The sequence below is a fragment of the Ahaetulla prasina genome, chromosome 7 (genome assembly GCF_028640845.1).
Source record: "Ahaetulla prasina isolate Xishuangbanna chromosome 7, ASM2864084v1, whole genome shotgun sequence".
Taxonomy (NCBI): Eukaryota; Metazoa; Chordata; class Lepidosauria; order Squamata; family Colubridae; genus Ahaetulla; species Ahaetulla prasina.
In genome coordinates this window covers 33,636,471-33,655,777 of record NC_080545.1, presented here as the reverse complement: position 1 = coordinate 33,655,777, position 19,307 = coordinate 33,636,471, and the positions used below count along the sequence as shown (strand labels likewise).

Sequence of the window (19,307 nt, the reverse complement as noted above, 5' to 3'; positions counted from 1 at the left end):
GAGTCATGACTCTGGTGAAGAACTTAGAGTTGCAGATTTGTGGGTAAGTACAACTTTGAGTCTTTCCAGGCTAGTCCATCCTTTAGGGTCAGTGCCTCCTTGCTGTCATTATACCACGGATCGGATGGCAGTTTGTATCTTAGTCTTTGGGTCACCCCACCCTTGCTTGTAGCTCCCTGTTGTTTAGCTTGCCCACAGGTCATGGCTTGCGAGGCAGGTTGGGAGGGAGGAATCATGGTATGGACCACTTCTTCGTGTTTACTATCGTACTGTAGCTGGTGCAATAGGGCATCTGCCAGGAGGATTTTTACCCCAGGGATGTACTTTAACTCGAAGTTGAACCATTTGAAGTACTGTGCCCAGCGAACTTGCTTTGGGGAAAGCTTTTGTGGGATCTGGAGTGCCTCTAGTTCTTATGGTTAGTCCACACTTCAAATGGAACATGACAGCCCTATAGAAAGTGTCTCCATCTCAAAAGGGCCCAACGGCTTCCTTCTCCCACACGGCCCATCTCCTTTCGGTCTCTGTCAATTTTTTGGAGGTGTATGCACAGGGTTGCAAGTTCCCATTGACATTCTTCTGGAGGAGAACTGCTGCGATGGCCGTGTTGCTGGCGTTGGCTTGGATGACAAAGGGCTGTTCTGGATCAGGGTGCCTGAGGACTAGCTCTGTGGCAAACAGGGTCTTCAGTGCCTTGAAAGCTGCCTTAAGAACAGTTAAGGGCAGTTTTCCATTCATTGCCCTCATTTATTCGTACTCTGTAGTAGTGCGCAAGTCCATTTTAGTGAACACCTTCCCTTTTACTAAGTGGGCTAGCATGTCATTCATGAGGGGCAGTGGGTAGGTGTTTTCCACGCACATTGCATTAATATCCCTAAAATCAATGCATAATTTATTTATTTATTTATTTATTTCGATTTTTATACCGCCCTTCTCCCGGAGGACTCAGGGCGGTGTACAGCCAAGTAAAAATTCAATATATAAACATTAAAAGAAGTTAAAAAGAAATATTATAATATGGCCGAAATTTTAAAACCATTTAAAATCTTAAAACATAAATACCCCAATAAAATTTCAATCCACTCCCGCTTGAATAAGCTCACACCGAAAGGTCCGAAGATCAGGCAATTGACGTAAACCGGGGGGAAGTTCATTCCAGAGCGTAGGAGCTCCAACAGAGAAGGCCCTTCCCCTGGGGGCCACCAGCCGACATTGCTTGGCGGACGGCACCCTGAGAAGGCCCTCTCTGTGTGAGCATACGGGTCGGTGGGAGGCACAAGGTAACAGCAGGCGGTCCCGTAAGTACCCGGGTCCTAAGCCATGGAGCGCTTTAAAGGTGGTAACCAAAATCTTGAAGCGCACCCGAAAGACCACAGGAAGCCAGTGCAAGCTGCGCAGGATTGGTGTTACATGGGAGCAACGAGTTGCCCCCACTATTACCCACGCAGCTGCATTCTGGACTAGCTGCAGCCTCCGGGTGCACTTCAAGGGCAGCCCCATGTAGAGAGCATTGCAATAGTCCAAGCGGGAAGTGACAAGGGCATGAGTGACCGTGCATAAGGCATCCCGGTCAAGAAAGGGGCGCAACTGGCGCACCAAGCGTACTTGGTGGAAGGCCCTCTTGGAGACGGCTGCCAAATGATTGTCAAACGACAGTCGCCCATCCAAGAGAACACCCAAGTTGCGCACCCTCTCCGTTGGGGCCAATAACTCTCCCCCCACAGCCAGCTGCGGCTGCAGCTGACTGTACCGGGGTGCCGGCATCCACAGCCACTCCGTCTTGGAGGGATTGAGCTTGAGTCTGTTTCTCCCCATCCAGACCCGTACAGCTTCCAGACACCGGGACAGCACTTGACAGCTTCGTTGGGGTGGTTCGGGTGAAAGTACAGCTGAGTATCATCAGCGCACAGATGATAACTCACCCGAAACCACTGATGACCTCACCCAGCGGCTTCATGTAGATGTTGAACAGGAGGCGAGAGAATCGACCCTGAGGCACCCACAAGTAAGGGGCCTCGCGGTCGACCTCTGCCCCCCTGTCAACACCGTCTGCGACCGGTCGGAGAGATAGGAGGAGAACCACCGATAAACAGTGCCTCCCACTCCCAACCCTCCAACCGGTGCAGCAAGATACCATGGTCGATGGTATCAAATGCCGCTGAGAGATCTAATAGGACCAGGGCAGAGGAACAACCTCATCCCTGGCCCTCCAGAGGTCATCCACCAACGCGACCAAAGCTGTCTCCGTACTGTGACCAGCCCGGAAGCCGGACTGGAACAGGTCTAGATAGACAGCTTCATCCAGGTACCGGGGAAACTGCCATGCAACCACACTCTCTACAACCTTCGCCACAAAGCGAAGGTTGGAGACAGGACGATAATTTCCCAAAATAGCTGGGTCCAGGGAAGGCTTCTTGAGGAGGGGTCTCACCACTGCCTCTTTCAAAGCAGCGGGGAAAACCCCTTCCATCAATGAAGCATTTATAATTCCCCGGAGCCAGCCTCGTGTCACTTCCTGAGTAGCCAGCACCAGCCAGGAAGGACACGGGTCCAGTAAACATGTCGCATGTAGCCTCCCCAGTAACCTGTCCACGTCCTCGAGAGCCACAGTCTCAAACTCATCCCAAATAACCTCAACAAGACGTGCCTCTGCCATCCCACTTGGATCATCGCAATTTTGGTCTAGACTATCCCGGCTGAACGATTTTATCGTATAGATAACCGTTAAACTCCTCAGCACGTCCCTGTAGGTCATCCCGCCTCCTGATGAAGGAGGGAGCGAGTCACCCGAACAGGGCGGCCGGGCGGTTATCTGCCGATGCAATGAGGGTGGAAACGAGGAACGTTTCGCCTCCCTCATTGCCACTAGGTAGGTCTTAGTAAAAGATCTCACTAGTGTCCGATCAGCCTCGGAACGGCTAGACCTCCAGGTACTCTCTAGGCGTCTTCTCCGGCGTTTCATCTCCCTCAGCTCCTCAGAGAACCAAGGAGCCAAGTGAGATCTGCACCGGGTCAGAGGCCGCAAAGGCACGACACGGTCCAAAGCCCCCGTCGCGGCCCGCTCCCAGGCCGCAACGAGTTCTTCAGTCGTGCCGTGGGGAAGATCCTCAGGAACGCCCAAGCTCCGTCCGGAACCTCTCAGGGTCCATCAGGCGCCTGGGACGGAACCAACGATTGGCTCCGCCTCCTGCAGAGGTGAGCGGCGGTCTGAAAGTCCAGGCGAAGGAGAAAATGATCCGACCATGACACCGGTTCCGTCATTAAATCTCCTAATACCAGATCATTAATCCACTGTCCAGAGATAAAAATCAGATCTAGTGTGCCTCCCCCCGTGTGTGTGGGGCCATCAGTTACTTGAATCAGGTCCATGGCCGTCATGGAAGCCAGGAACTCCTGAGCTACCATTGATGACAAGCCGGCCGATGGCAAGTTGAAGTCCCCCATGACCAAAAGTCTGGGAGTCTCAACTGCCACCCCGGCAAGCACCTCCAGCAGCTCAGGCAGGGCTGTAGTCACGCAGCAAGGAGCCAGGTACGCGATCAACAGACCCATCTGATTCCTATGGCCCCACTTCACAAGGAGGGATTCACAACCAGCTATCTGAGGCACAGTGGACTCCCTCGGCTCTAGACTTTCTCTAATCACAACCGCCACCCCCGCCACCCCCCCCACCCCTACCTTGGGCCCTCGGCTGATGAAATGCACAGAAACCTGGAGGGCACAGTTCAACCAGGGGAACACCCCCCTCTGTGCCCAACCAGGTCTCCGTAATGCCCGTAATGTCCGCGGACTCCCTCTGTATAAGATCGTAAATCAAGGGAGCCTTATTTACCACGGACCGGGCATTGCACAGCATCAGCCGAAGACCCAAGCTCTGAGGATCTTGGCCATCCGGGGAACGGGTAAGGACTGAGGGGCCGGAGCACGTGATCGCCTTTAAACATCGAGCACGTGCTCCCAGAGGACGATGCGACCCCTTGCCTCCGCCATATCTGCCTCTCCCACTTACCGTACAGATGGAATCTCATTGACCCATCTTTCTTTTGAGGAGAACTGCGGCAGCTACTCTGGATTTAGCAGTTGTATGAATCCTCAGGCCAAGTTAGTGTCGATGTAATCCCTTAATTCTGTCATTTCTCTTTGGGTCATGGAGAACATCTTTGGCTTGGGCAGTTTGGCCCCTGGCACGAATTCTATGGCACAGTCTGTGGGGCGGTGAGGCAGTAGGGCATTGCATTCCTCTTCACTAAACACTTCAGCCAAGTCACGGTACTCTCTGAGAACCTCGGGGTTCCCGGCTGCAGCTCTGTGGTAGCAGCTACTTTTTTGCCCTCTAGATGCCTGACTGATCCTCCCCCTGCCCCGCAGGGCCAGGAGACGGAAGAGGACCGAGTCCCAGCTTTATATTCTGGTAGCTGTCTTCCCATGAGATGGTTGGACCCCATTTGTCCAGCCATGCAAGCCCAAGATGACTGTTTCAGGCATTTTTGGTGCCACCATGAACTGGATGAGCTCCCAGTGGTGACCCATCTCTAACCATATGGCTTCGGTGACCAGGGTTACAGGGGCTGCCCTGATTAATGACCCATCGACTTGTTCAAAGTGTATGAGGCTGGCTAAGGGTCTTGTCCTAGCTTCTGACAGAGGGGAAGACTGGGTATATCCCTTGTCTATGACAGCCTCTACTTTGCCCTGGGTTCCCATCTTAGGCACCACTAGTCTCGACTTGATAGCAAACAGATAGATGGTTTTACTTACTATTGGGTCATCCTCCCTTTAATTGTCGCTGTCACCTGCCACTAGTGCTAGGACCTCCTGAGCTGGAGTTCCCCCCTCCCTTTCAGGGGGACAGGAGACCTCAATGGCCTGATGGACAAACTCCCTTTTCTGTGGGTCTCTGCAGCGGCTTTTTGGGCTTAGCTGACCCAGGGGTCTTTCCTTGGGGGACAGGGGCTGGTGCCAGGCATTCTGATGCTCGATGGCCCTGTAGGCTGCACTGAAAGCATTTGATTGATGTCGTTGAGGCTTTCCTGGGCTGCTCTTCTACTTGGCAGGAAATGAATCACCAGCCGACCTGTCTCTTGGGCTTCTTCTCTGGTGCCTCTTTTGGGTGCGGGTGGAGCTCGATATCCATGGCCACTGCCATTCGGTACCAGTTGTGGATGTGGTCCGGGATGCTCCAGCAGATGCATGCGCTGCGTAGCTTCCTGTCCAGGCCCTCCTTAAAAAGTGAACTATGAGGCATTCAAATCAGTATCGTAGTTTTCCAGCAAGTCTATGAAACTCTCTGACATACTCTTTGGCTGGGTGGCCCCTCTGCCTGATTGTCTTAATCTCTGTCTCTGCTTCTTTGCTCTGGGCCGTGTTCTTGAACCTTTTCCTCAGCTCCTGCAGGAATTCATCAATGTTCTCTAGCTCAAGAGCACCTTTATTGTGCAGTTGGGTCACCCATTCTGCAGCTTCTCCCTCCAGGTTCTCGGTGAGGGTGATGATTATCTCCTGGTCGTTAGTGTAGTTGTCCCCATAGCAATCGAGGTGAGTCCATTTCAGGTAGAAGACCAGCTTATCCGGGCTCCCATCAAAAGCAGCTCTAAAGCATGGTGGGGTGGCAGGCCGAGCTGGAGGAGGAGGCGGAGCTGGGGCAGCCACCCATTGAGCTTGAATCAAGCCTTGCCCCAGGTAGTAAGCCCAACCAGGTGGTAGCTGCCCTGCTGGTGGCAGTTCAGGTTGTTTTGGCAGGTTAACTGATCTCCTATGTCTAGGTGGGCTCTGCTGCAGTCCAGGGCTTGGCTGAACCAAAGGTGTTGGCAGCAGGCTGGTCGTACGGATTGTAGTGGCAGTTGACCAGTGCCAACTGTAGAGACTCAGTCATGGGTTGGCAGTGCCGATGGGGCCTGTGGAGGAGTCACAACCCAATTAGATTGGTCCCTGACAGGGAAAATATCAAAGTCAACAGGTTCAAGACCACTCTCAATTGCTTGGGTTGATGCGCGTAGCTGATGCTGCTGAGGCTCAGCTGGCTTAGTTTTTCTGGCAGCAATCTCAGGGTTTGGTTGCGGACCTCAGTCTGGTACCTCCAAGCCCCAGCTTCACTGAGGCCCAGAGGGCCCGTTGACTTCCACTCAAGGATTGTTGTTCTTACCTCCCTTGTTGAGGTGATTGGGCACTCTCCCACTGGTGCCTGGAGTGTAGCCCGGCAGCCAATGTCTTCTCCACCTGGTAGAGCTCCCGAGTGAGCAGCCATTTTGTACGGACCTTGGGCCAGGTGCCCACCTGGCCTGCAACCTCTGCCACGGCTTCCTCCCCCCGCTGAATCTCCAAAGGGCTCGGCATGCTTTCTAGGGCTCCTCTGCAAGCTCCGCAGGCACCCATGGCCTCTATGATTTTCTCTTCCCTGAGTCTTCCTGCTGCCCACGTAGACCGGGTAAGCAGCCAGGACTCAGGACCCCAGATAGGGGCTCCAGTTGGAGCTTGGGATTTAGGAGAGTCGGTTTAATGTCAAGGTTCCAAGTAATAGACCCATAGCAAGCGAAACTCCGAGGCAGATGGATTCCTCAAAGAATGTTGTGTCTCCAGCCCCCCCCCCCAGGCCTGGCCCCCTGCCAGAGAGAGTGTCTCAGAGAGTGAGGAAGAAGGGCCGTCAGGGCTCCCCTCCATAGGGCCGGCCTTTCTGGCTCAGCTCTAGGAGCCAGAGGCAGGCCAGGTGGAGGAAGTAACAAGGCCTCTATCTCCTGAATCCCCCCCACCAACCCAGGCAATGCTTCCAGACCCAGCTGTGGACAATCACTCCTGGTTAGATCCCAGGTTTTGTAGACAAGAGAGGTGAGAACAACAGAAGAAGGGGTGGAGCAGGCCTAGAAAGTGCTGAGTCACGGAGCCACACCCCACAGGGTATAAAAGCAGGAGGGGCTGCTCTACTACTCCATGACAGACAAATCAAACTGACTGGAGAAGATTTGAGCTGAACTATTTGACTGAGCATTTGGCTTGAATTGCTGTTTGTTCCTGACTTCCTGGTTGACACGCCGGCATCAAGGAAGATAAAAGAAAACCTTGGCAGACGCTCGCTGGTTTGCTGCCAGAGCTGATAGCTGCCGTGGACTAAATTGCCGGCTAATTGAGTCATTTCACGTGCCTCCCGGACTGAGATGGGGGGATAGAACAAAGAATAGCTTTATTGGATATATCATATTGGCGGTTTTCACCTATTTAAAAGTTTTCCCTCAACCCCAAACAGTCAGTCATATGGTCCAATCAAGATGCTGTCTGGTTGCTTGGTGACCTCACTCCTCCTTCCTCGGGCCAGGTGTGAGAATGTCCTTGGTTCCCAAGAGAAAGTATTTTATTTTGGCTACAAAATCCCAGCTATCTCTAATCCTCCCTCCCTATCTTCAGATCCAGTGTGGCAACACTGAAGCTCCAAGATAGCTTTGGTCAAGTCAGCTTCAGGGTTGACATTTGGTTATTTTCAGTTAGACAACTGAGTGAGTAGATAGCTTCAGTATGTATCAGGCTAGACATCTGTGGCACTTCTAGCATTCAAAGTAAAGAATAGTTAAAGAGAATAATAGTTCTGATATATCTATGGGGAAGTTATTGTATCATAAAATTATATGGAGCAAATAGCACTTATGGCAAAATGTTTATTAAATATTCTACTCAAGTGTTAAGAAGGAAAACTATATATCTACAATCTTTCTTCTGTAGGTTCCTGTGTCAGTGGCCATGATGACTCCCCAAGTGATCACCCCTCAGCAAATGCAACAGATTCTTCAACAACAAGTTCTGTCTCCTCAGCAGCTTCAAGCCCTTCTTCAACAACAGCAAGCAGTGATGTTGCAGCAGGTAATGTTGGATACCTCTTTGGATAATTAGCAGAGTTCCAGCTTATTATATAGTCAGCCCTATTTGCCAGTGAGAGGTCATGTGTTTGCTCTTGTAAAAAGGAATAATATAAGTCTATGACAAATTCTCTTAGCCTATAACTTTTTAAGGACCTAGAGAATCAGTTTTTCAACTTTGAATACAACTTTAACATCTCGTTCAGGAACAACAATGGCAGGTGGAATGTGAAGTGGGAATTTTAATTTTTTATCCCACGTTTATTATTGTTTATAAATATCTCAAGGTGACAAACATACCTAATACATCTTCCTCCTCCTATTTTCCCTACAACCACCTTGAAATAAACCAGTGTTCAGGAACTTAGGTACTTTTTGAGAGATCAGTTGAACAAATAATGTAAATAGACTTTAAGATCACAGTTGCTTTAAAATTATATGATGTTAGCGATTACTTTAGGTAACTGGAAGGGGAACTTAACTTTTTTTAATCAAATGGAAATAGAAGTTGGAATGAGAGGAGTAAACCTGGAATGAAAGTCAAGAATCCCTGATATTTCTGATTGAAAACCAAAGAACAATATTGTTACGTATCATTACAATGTCTATTACCATTTTTAACTGAACTTAGAAGGAATATAATTAGTTATCATGATGAAAATAATATGTTTATTTTCAGAATGTTTAACAAGATATGTGGTTTCATAGAAATTCCAGTGAAATAACTTTTTGCTATTCTTCGGGCATGCTGCTAATCCTGCACAGGCAGCTCATTGAACTCTCCACCTTTATTACATGTGAGGAAGTTGATATTCTGTTTAGAGAGGGAAGGCAGGCAGGCAGGCATTAGTTTGCTTTTGCTGCCTGTGATATAGGACACATATCTTCTTATGCTCTTTTTAAGGAAATCTGCACTGGGATATTTCAGAATTGACTTTGAGGGGAGAGAAGTTTATATAGATTTACATATTCAGATTCTAATTTTATTTTATAGTATAGCTCAGTGACTACTTTGCCGCATGCCAATCTAGAAAAGTTTAGGAGATACATAATATGTGAAACTTTACCTTTATTTATTGAAGTCAAAATGATTTATTCAGCAACAACTTCAAGAGTTTTACAAGAAACAGCAAGAGCAGTTACATCTTCAGCTTTTGCAGCAGCAGCAGCAGCAGCAGCAGCAGCAGCAGCAGCAACAGCAGCAGCAGCAGCAGCAGCAACAGCAGCAACAACAACAGCAACAGCAGCAACAGCAACAGCAACAGCATCCAGGAAAGCAAGCAAAAGAGGTAGAGCCTAAATAACTAATCAATAAATTATTTCTGCAAGTAGGACAGCTGGGGAGGAGAAGAATAAGTTATTCTGATTATGTTGAATTTTGTTTGGTGTTTATTTTTTTAAAGGTCATCTTTATAAGAAGCTAGTGGTATTGAAACAATTCCAAGATAGCTCATGCAGACAATGTGATGTATAAATAATGCCCCCTTAGGATGTATTCATATAGAGAATATCTTGGGTGAACTAAGATATCTGTAGATACAGATTTTGCTTCTTAAGGATGATTCCATAATTGAAGAGGTTGGGAAAAATGCTCTGTGCTGTGATTGCAGAAATCACCACCAGGAAGTGACAGCTGTATCCATGGAGATTCTGGTTCATACAAGGCATTCTCTGTGCAAAAATGTCCTTGGGGAACATTGCAAGAAGACAAAACTGACTTCGTGAAATGGCCCATAGAATTGGTAAGATGATCAGACAGATTGCTAGATAGATAGAATAAATATGATCCAATAAATAGCTGGATTACACAGACTGGAGGTTATACAGAATGATTTTTATATTGGGCATAATTGAGTACTCAGAATTTTCATTCAATAAAATGTAATTTTATATTTCAGCATTTTAAACTTTAAAGAACTGATTTATATAATAAAGGATATGATTTTAATAGTTCAATTTACATCTTTCTATGAGAATGCTATAGTTCTTAGCCCTTTCATCCTGAAGGTCAGTCTTTAAACACATTTAGTGAAACCAATAACAATTGAAGTAGAATGCTATGGCTTCTTTTGTTTGCAGTTATGGAGGCTGAGTTTGCCATATTGTCTTTCAGTGCTCATACAGTGGTGAACAAAGTACTGATTGACTGATATATGTAAGGAAGCTTGAACTGATAAAGGACTTACCTTCTCTTTGTGATATCCATAGTTCAGAAATGGATTGGATAATAATAGCTAGTAGAAAGTTATAAAAAAATTGGGCATAGATTTTGAAGTCACAGACCCTGATTAATGAACTGTTACTGTACATTTGGAATGGTGAGTAGAAAGTTGCAGTTTGATGTGCACATAAATCAACCTGACAAGCCAGTATCTCAGGCCTATCTTGCACCTGTCAGTTGACTGCATTAGCTATAAACATAATACAAACAAAACATGTTCAAGTAGTTAAATTGATCAGCAGATATCCTAGACATTGTCTTGTAGCGGCACATTATTCAAACATGCACGATCCATTTCTGACCTTCCAAGGCATTGTTTCTGTTTGGATTTGTAAATAGAATTTCAGACTGCTATTGAATACAGAATAGAAATTGCTCCCTTATTTCTCTTGAGGCTCTGAGCAATCCACACGACTTACTCCATTATGCAGCCTGTTTTCCAGTGAATGGATCAGAAGTTTCTTTTCTCCTCCAAACTAAAAAAAAAGGAAAGGTCTTCCACAGCAGCTCGTCTTTCTATGAAATGTGACTACATCTTTATATCCTCCTGAGCTTAAAGAACTCTGGCTTGTCTTGTAACGCTTCACAAAATTGGAAGTTAGCACTTTCCTTTATAATAGGATGCTTCTTTACCGTGAATATAATGCTAGGTACCTAATGTATTCCAACAAGTGCAGCAAAGGCTCTAACAGGCTAGTGAAATGAAGGCTACATCCCAGTTTACTAATAGATCACTGGAGATTTCCTTTATGGGCCACTGCAGATCATAGTTACTCAGCTGGAGAAAATAAGACTGCTTTTGAATTAAAGTTTGAGATAAAGAATTACACCTTCAGCCAAGATAAATTTGTACTTAGATGTCATGAAGTTCTTTAAGTTGAAAAAGTAGTTATCTTCTTTCTTCTGACTCTTTGCTAAAAAAAGAATCCTAAAAGCAGATCATCTTTCCCACTAAAATCGGATTATTTATAAAGCAAGTTTTCTTTTTTAAGAAACAAGACCTGTTTCTACAACGCAATAGCTATTGCTATTTAATCACTGAAATAAACCAGAGCTGTTGACTGAATCTTGCCCTTTTCATTTCTCCATTGCATTTGTTCTTCTGTTTTGCAGCAGCAACAGCAGCAGCAGCAGCAGCTGGCAGCCCAGCAGCTTGTCTTCCAGCAGCAGCTCCTCCAAATGCAACAACTTCAACAGCAACAACATCTGCTGAATCTTCAGCGTCAGGGACTCATTTCCATTCCTCCTGGCCAGCCCGCTCTTCCTGTCCAGTCATTGCCACAAGGTATGATATGACTGATTTCTAGATCACAGCTTCTTCTGATTGTAGCTTCATTGTAATCTCCAACTTGGTATTTCAGATCTTTACTTACTTTGATTATTCAAATATTTCAAATAAATTTATTTTATTCAGGAGGCTGTTCGTATGAGCAGTGTTTGGTATTTTCAAATGTGTAGCTTTTATAGAAGAATGCTGCTTGGGAATATTACATCTTTACCAGCTGAAAACTATTGCAATTTGTGTTCCATTTGTGTTCCATTTAATTAAAAACAAAGGGGGTGGGAGGGAATACCCAAAATTAAGGTGAAATTGCCAAAACATTTTGATATATTATATTAATGGTGACAGTGCCATTGCTTAGATATTTTAGGCCAAGGATGTGTGAATCTATCCAAACATAGCACATGTTAATATCATCGAGTTACAAGTATTACTCAGTTCAACCAATATCATTTTTTTTTAATTGAAAAAGTTTTACAAAGCTTTCCTTCCCCTCCCCTCCCCTCCCTTCACAAACCCTCCCCTCCCCCCCCGACTTCCCGGAACAAACACAAGGTGTAGTTAAAGATAAAACAAACATATGCTAAAAAAAATTTCCCTTCTAACTCAATTATACTCCTACAATTCTCATCAATTCCTAACCCCCCCAAACAATCAGAAATAATACATCCTAATCATTCAAAGGCAGTCTGATAACTCTTAGTCTGATATCTGTTTTGGATATAGTCAATCCATTTTTTCCATTCATTTAAGTATCTTTCTTGTGTATTATCTTTCAAAAAGGCTGAGATTTTTGCCATCTCAGCCAAATCAGCAACTTTCAATATCCATTCTTCTATTGTGGGTACTTCTTATTTCTTCCAATACTGTCCTATCAGTAATCTTGCCGCTGTTATTAGATTTAAAATCAGTTTAGTCTCAATTACTGTACACCGTGATAATTCCCAGCAGAAAAAATTGCGGCAGGAACTTTATCTTCTTTTTCAGAACATTTTGTAGAATCCACCAAATTCTTATCCAAAAAGCCTTAATATTCTTACAAGTCCACCAAATATGAAAATATGTAGCATCATCACATTTTGCTTGCATATCTGGATATATATACGATAGTTTCTTAGGATCTAAATGCCATCTATAAAACATTTTATAAAAATTTTCCCTTAAATTCTGTGCCTGCGTAAATTTAACATTTCGAACCCAATTTTTTTCCCAAGTTTCCAATAATATTGGCTCCTGAAAATTTTGTGTCCACTTTATCATACAGTCCTTTACCAAATCCCTTTCAGAATCTATTTCAAGTACGACATTATACAATCTCTTTATATGCTCCTGAGATTGATTTCTAATTTGCTTTATCAAATTTTCCTCATTCTGGACTATACCAATTTTCTGATCTTCATTCCATGTAGCATGTAGTTGCCCGTATTGAAACCAAGTATAATTTTTCCCTTCTTCTTTTAATACATGCAAGGATTTTAATTGCAAGCTACCGCTTTCAGTATATAAAAGATCTTTATATGTAATCATTTCCTGATTCTGTTCTAAATTTATATTCTCTATTGTATGTCTAGGACTTGCCCACATAGGAACCTTATAATTTAATTTATAAAAATATTTCTTCCAGACACGCAAGAGAGCAATTCTTAACACATGATTTTTAAAAGCCTTATCCACTTTTTTATCATAAATTAAATATGCATGCCATCCATATAATAAATCATAACCTTCTATATTCAAAATTCTCTCCTCTGTTAGATTAAACCAATCACTTATTGCAGAGAGAACAGCTGCTTCATAGTATAATTTAAAATTAGGCATTTTTAAACCTCCCCTTTCCCGTGAGTCTTGAATTATTTTCATTTTAACCCTGGCTTTTTTACCTTCCCATATAAATGTATTAATTCCAGTCTGCCATTCCTCCAAATTTTTATCTTTCTTAATTATTGGTATCATCTGAAAGAGGAATAAAAATCTAGGTAAAACGTTCATTTTAATAGCAGCTATTCTCCCCAACAACGATAACTGCAATTTTTTCCAAACCATCAGAGCCTTCTGAACTTTTTGCCATAACACCTCATAATTATTCTTATACAATTTGACATTTGATGGTGTAATATAAACCCCTAAATATTTAACCTTTTTTACAATCTCAAATCCTGTTATTTCCTCTAATTTTTCTTTCTGTTGTCTGGTCATATTTTTTATTATCACTTTTGTTTCATTCTGATTTACCTTAAACCCTGAAACCTTTCCATATCAATCAATTATTTCCAACAGAGATATACTTGAATTTATAGGATTTGTTAAAGTAATCACCAAGTCATCTGCAAAAGCTCTCAGTTTATATTCATGTTGTCTAACTTTAATTCCCTCTGTCTCCTTTGATTCTCGTATTTTATCCAATAATGGCTCCAGAGTTAAAATAAACAGTAATGGTGATAAAGGACATCCCTGTCTTGTTCCTTTCACAATCTTAAAAGCTTTTGTTAAGCTACCATTAATTATTATCTGGGCTGTTTGCTCTCCATAAATTGCCCTAATTATTCTTACAAAACCATCTCCAAATTGCATTTTTTCTGTTAGTTTAAATAAAAAATCCCAATGCAATCGATCAAAAGCTTTCTCTGCATCCAAAAAGATAAATGCTGCTGGAATAAAATTTTTCTTTTCTAAATATTCCAATAAGTTAACAATCTGCCTAACATTATTCCTCATCTGTCTCCCTTTTATAAATCCAGATTGATCAGTATAAATTCTTCGTTGTAAAACTAACATTAATCTATTTGCTATTATTTTAACAAAAATCTTATAATCATTATTTAAAAGTGAAATTGGCCTATAATTCCCAGGTTTAGAACAATCCTGTTCCTCTTTTGGTATCAATGAGATAAAAGAAGTTCTCCATGAAGGGGGAATTCCCCCTCCTAATTGTATCTGATTAAATAATTCCTTAAGTGGACCTAACATCTCATCCTGTAAATTCCTATAATAACTTACTGTAAGGCCATCTGTACCAGGAGTTTTCCCCATTTTTAATTGTTTAATTACCAAAATAATTTCTTCAGAAGTTATAGGCCGATTCAGTTCTTCCCTTTGTTCTAGAGTTACACTTTTGACCTTATAATCTTTCAAATAATTATCAATATCCATATTCAATATTTTATCTTTAGCATATAAATTTGTATAATATTCTAAGAAAGCTTTCTTAATTATATCCTGTTGATATCTCTCTTTACCTTTATATTCTATTTTTTCTATAATACGTTGTTTTTGTTTAGATATTTTAGGCCAAGGATGTGTGAATCTATCCAAACATAGCACATATTAATATCATCGAGTTATAAGTATTACTCAATTCAACCAATATCATTGATGCTTTAAAATAAACTGCAAAAGCAGAATTTTAATACTTCTTTAGCATGTTTTCTGTTATTTTCATAATTGAAAATAATTTAATTAATAATTTTCCATGATTTCAATTTTTTTAGTAGATGTCACAGCTTAGGGGTATAGGATGGAAACTGATGGGAATAAGCAAGTTCTCTGAGAACTGTTTTGGCATATGTAGTATATTCAGTTTTTTTAACTGAATACACTACATACAGATTCCTTTTGCATTGCCACTTTTGACATAATTTTTTTTACCATAAACAATTTACATTTATGAAAGGAGAGTGCTACATCTTCTGGTTGTAAAATACTTTTGTTCTTTACTATGGAGTTATGGCTAATATAGTGTTTCTCCTTCACAACTGCACTTTTCTGTATGGAGATGATACAGATGTAGTCTTTCCAATAACAAGTATATCCTACTTTTGATATAATTTTCATCTCAGAATGTTTGCCAGATTAGATTGGAATCAACTACAGAATGAATGAATAAATCATTCTTGTTGTTTGACAATATAAGAATTAAAAATGACTATAACTCAGCAGACATGCATATCCTTGGAGAAACAACAGCAACTTATTACACACCACAAATTCCATAATTCTCCCATGAAAAATTACAATTCAATAGAGAGGACAGTTTTTTGAGAGGTGTGTGCATGTCATACATCTTTGTCCTAAAGGGCGTAAATGTAATGTACATTTAAGATGAAGCTTAGAGTCAGGTATGGTTCAGAACTTCAGTGTTATTAAATGAGATTTCTGCAAATGTTAAAAATTCTGATAATCTTGATTAATTGAATAATTTTAATTAATCACAAAATTTCATCACTTTGCAATAAAGTCAATGCAGGTGAAAGTCATATGAATTTATCCATATGTTCTTCAAATTTATAATGAGATCAAATCCTTCCAAGTATAAGTAGGGCAGAATTAGTACATTTTTGGTCCAGATTAAAAGATATACAATTCAGTGGGAAAGGGTTTTATTATTGACTTACATTTATGTATCTTTTAAAGAACAAAAAGTAAAAAAAAAGCCCAAAATGAACTAGTTGCATTGCTCCAAACTAAATGTAGTTTAAAGTAATGGAAATTGCAAGTACACACCTGTTGTTATTATAAGGCACAGGAAAATATACAGTACATGTTTACAGTACATTCTCTAACTGAGAAATTGGAATGGATAGCCACTGAATGATTTCATCCCTATTACTAGCAACTCACTCTTCAAGGTGAAATCAAAACATACCAATTTAAAAGATAGATAACAAATCCACTACATATTTTATATTCCAGGTAGGGTTTTCCTCAGTTCAGTAATTCAAGAATGAAGAAAGGTTGATCCTCCACTCATGTCTAGCTTTAAGTTAAATATTTTATCTCAGTTTTAATAACTAAGCTTGAAACTTCCAAGAATGAGAAATATTTAGATTGTGGGTGTTACAGAGAATTCAATGAAGAGTCATATTATGATTTCAGTAATTTTTTTTCTTATAGTATAAATGCACAAGCAGGAATTTGAACTCATGTGAAGATTCTTATATAAATATTCAATTATCATTTTTAAAAATAGAAGTTTAATATGGTTCTGGTGTTTAAAATGTGTGGCTTCTCTAGATATAGAATTATTAAATTAGTTACTAGGATATGAATCAAATTTCCAGCTTCTGAAACTGAGCTTCAGAAAATCAAGATAAATTACTTGATTTCTCCCAAGCAAAAGAGACTAAAACCTTCTCTCTTCCTAGAATTGCTCTTCCTGGGCCCGCAGATTTAAAAAAAAACACTTATTTATGCATTCCAAGAAAGAGTTCACTCCTGGTTTGAAGAATTTTTTTCTGCTTTTGCTCTTTATCACCTTTCTAATACTTTTCTTTTGTTGTTGCATATATTGTTTGCCCCTCTCCATGTCAGAGCATTGCCCTAAGAAACAATGCTCAAATGATGTCACTGCTAAGCCTACCGTTCAATCATTCTTCTGCGTAGTGCTTAAAGTATGAAGGGGGGATTATATTTGTATTGATTCTAATAATTCTGATGATTGGTCTAAATGTTGAAATACTGCTGAACAATTAACCTTTTGCGCCACCATCATTATTGAAAACTCCCATTCCATAGCAGAGTTGCTTGAATTAAAGGGAATCATTGGCTAATGGCAAGTCACTTGGAAAAATATCAAATTGCTCTTCTAGATAATCCTCACATTTGTTAAACAGAGCACCCAATTTAACTCTGCCACCTTTCTTCTCCAACTGGAACAAGATATTGCACATGATTGTGTTCAAACTATTTCTGAGGTGTTTTCTGGGCACCCAGTTTTGATTGACCTTGAGGATGCAGACAAGAATCTGTATACAGATGGCAGCAGCTTTATATGTCAGGGAGAACAATAAGCTGGCTCTCCCAATTGGAGCTTCAGCTCAGAAAGCTGAACTTATCACCTTGACTAAGCTTTGGAGTTGGCGGAAGGTGCAATATTTATACTGAAAGCAAATTTGCTTTTGGAGTGGTATTTGTCCTTGGCACCTTATGGAAAGAGGATGGGTTATTAACTGTGCAAGGAAATCCCATTAAATATGGGGCAATAAACATCCATGCAAAGATGGATATCTACAAAGTAGCTGTTACACATGTAAGGGTCCACAGTAAGGATGACAGTAAATACAGTTGAGGAAATAGTCTTACCAATTATACCACCAAATCTGCTGCCTCAGGCCCCCTTTCTCCTTGGTATGTGTGCCTACTTATCCTCTCTCAATTTTCTCCACCATATCCATCATATACTACTCAAAATAGGCACAGAGGTGCTGTTTACCAGGGGACTAGGTGAGAGAAAGATGGTTAAAAAAAACCTTCTCTCAGTACATGAGTTATGGATCCTTTTGAGAGAATTACATGCAAGCACACATTGGGGTTATCATGGAAAAGATGGGTGAGGATGTCTTGTCAGGAAAAAGGTAATGATCTCCAGGTTTCTAGCTTTGAGGCTACTCAAAATAATCAACCACAATCATTTTCCCTGCCGCCCAGCCAATGCAGGATGTCTAAGAAATTTACCTACTGGAGCAGGCAATGCCCTTTGTATACCTAGTCTGCTCCCCACCCCATCTTTTGTCAGAGATATTAGGGGAACATAGTCAGGGAGACTTTTGTCTCCCAGCCCTTTCACAAATGCCTCCATCTGCATCCCTAGTAAAAATCCAAGTCAGAGGGAGATCTGGGTCATTTTTTATTGACACTGGGGCATCCCGCTCAGTTCTCAACTGTCTGCTGGATTGGCTAATAATGCATCTCCTGTTGAAATACCTCTTTTGCGATGCACAGTCTCTTTCTGTGCACCATCACCCCTATTAATGTTGAAGCTTTGCAGGACTTGAAATCTATTATTGAAAACTTCCTTACTTATGGGCTCATTAAGGAGATCATTAGGGCTTACAATACACCAATATGACCTGTCAAAAAACCCGATTGCTCTTATCCTTTCTGTCAGGATTTAAGGGCCATCAATCAGATTATAGTTATGCTGATTCAGATGGTGCCTAATCCATACACTCTGATCAGTCAGTTACATCCTAGTCTTACTTGGTATACAGTTGTAGACTTTAAAAATGTCATCTTCTGTTTCCTTTGGCATTGTGGTAGCATAACTGCCAGTGTTTTTGGTGGATGTTGGTCATCTTTATCCTTTCTAATTTGGGATCAAATCTGATTTTGAAAGAGAAAATATTCTTGTTCAGTGTAATGGAGGACTTTTAGGAAAAGGAGGTCTAGGGGTAGGGGAATAGGTAAAGGTAACGGTTCCCCTCACACCTATGTGCTAGTCGTTCCCGACTCTAGGAGGCAGTGCTCATCTCCGTTTCAAAGCCGAAGAGCCAGCGTTGTCGGAAGACGTCTCCATGGTCATGTGGCCGGCATACTAAACATCAAAGCCGCATGGAACGCTGTTACTTTCCCACCAAAGGTGGTCCCTATTTTTCTACTTGCCTTTTTTTTAATGTGCTTTCAAACTGCTAGGTTGGCAGAAGCTAGGACAAGTAATGGGAGCTCACCCCGTTATGCGGCACTAGGGATTCAAACCGCTGAACTGCCGACCTTTCAATCGACAAGCTCAGTGTTTTAGCCACTGAGCCACTATTCCCTTTTAGGGGAATAGTCTTGCTATTTCATTTGTCAGCAGTTTTTAATAAAGAAAAAGGTTGTTTGGATCAATTTCTCTAGAATTTGTTGCACTTGTTACATTTCTATTTTCAAGGTTGAAGAGTTGGTATTGAAAGATTGCATCTATGAGGAGTTGCCAAGAAGTTTGTTCCAAATGCTCTTTATTGTCTATATGAAACTTCTGGGAATGGCTGTTGGGGATTAGAATGAGATATTATCAATACACTAGTGAATGGCAGTTCTACTTCTCTGAGTCAAATAATCCACAACTGAAATGGGTTACTTCAGTGCATCAGTAAGCAAATAAGATAAATGTGAAACCTGGTAAAACTGACATCCCTTTGTTTCAGTATAGGAATTGATTAAATTAGTATTTAGTAGAGAGTGCTTGTTGATTTATCTTCAGAAAGCA

The 19,307-nt window shown here is 41.9% G+C and overlaps 1 protein-coding gene across 1 annotated transcript in view; it reads left to right on the top strand.

Moving 5' to 3' along the window:
- FOXP2 (forkhead box P2) overlaps window positions 1–19,307 on the top strand; it is a 1,142,483-nt gene that overhangs the window by 1,032,252 nt on the left and 90,924 nt on the right. Inside the window, exons 13-16 of the mRNA XM_058190721.1 lie at window positions 7,708–7,845; window positions 8,942–9,130; window positions 9,452–9,583; window positions 11,176–11,347. Coding sequence (XP_058046704.1) covers window positions 7,708–7,845; window positions 8,942–9,130; window positions 9,452–9,583; window positions 11,176–11,347 — 631 coding nt within the window. The remainder of the gene's footprint in view (window positions 1–7,707; window positions 7,846–8,941; window positions 9,131–9,451; window positions 9,584–11,175; window positions 11,348–19,307) is intronic.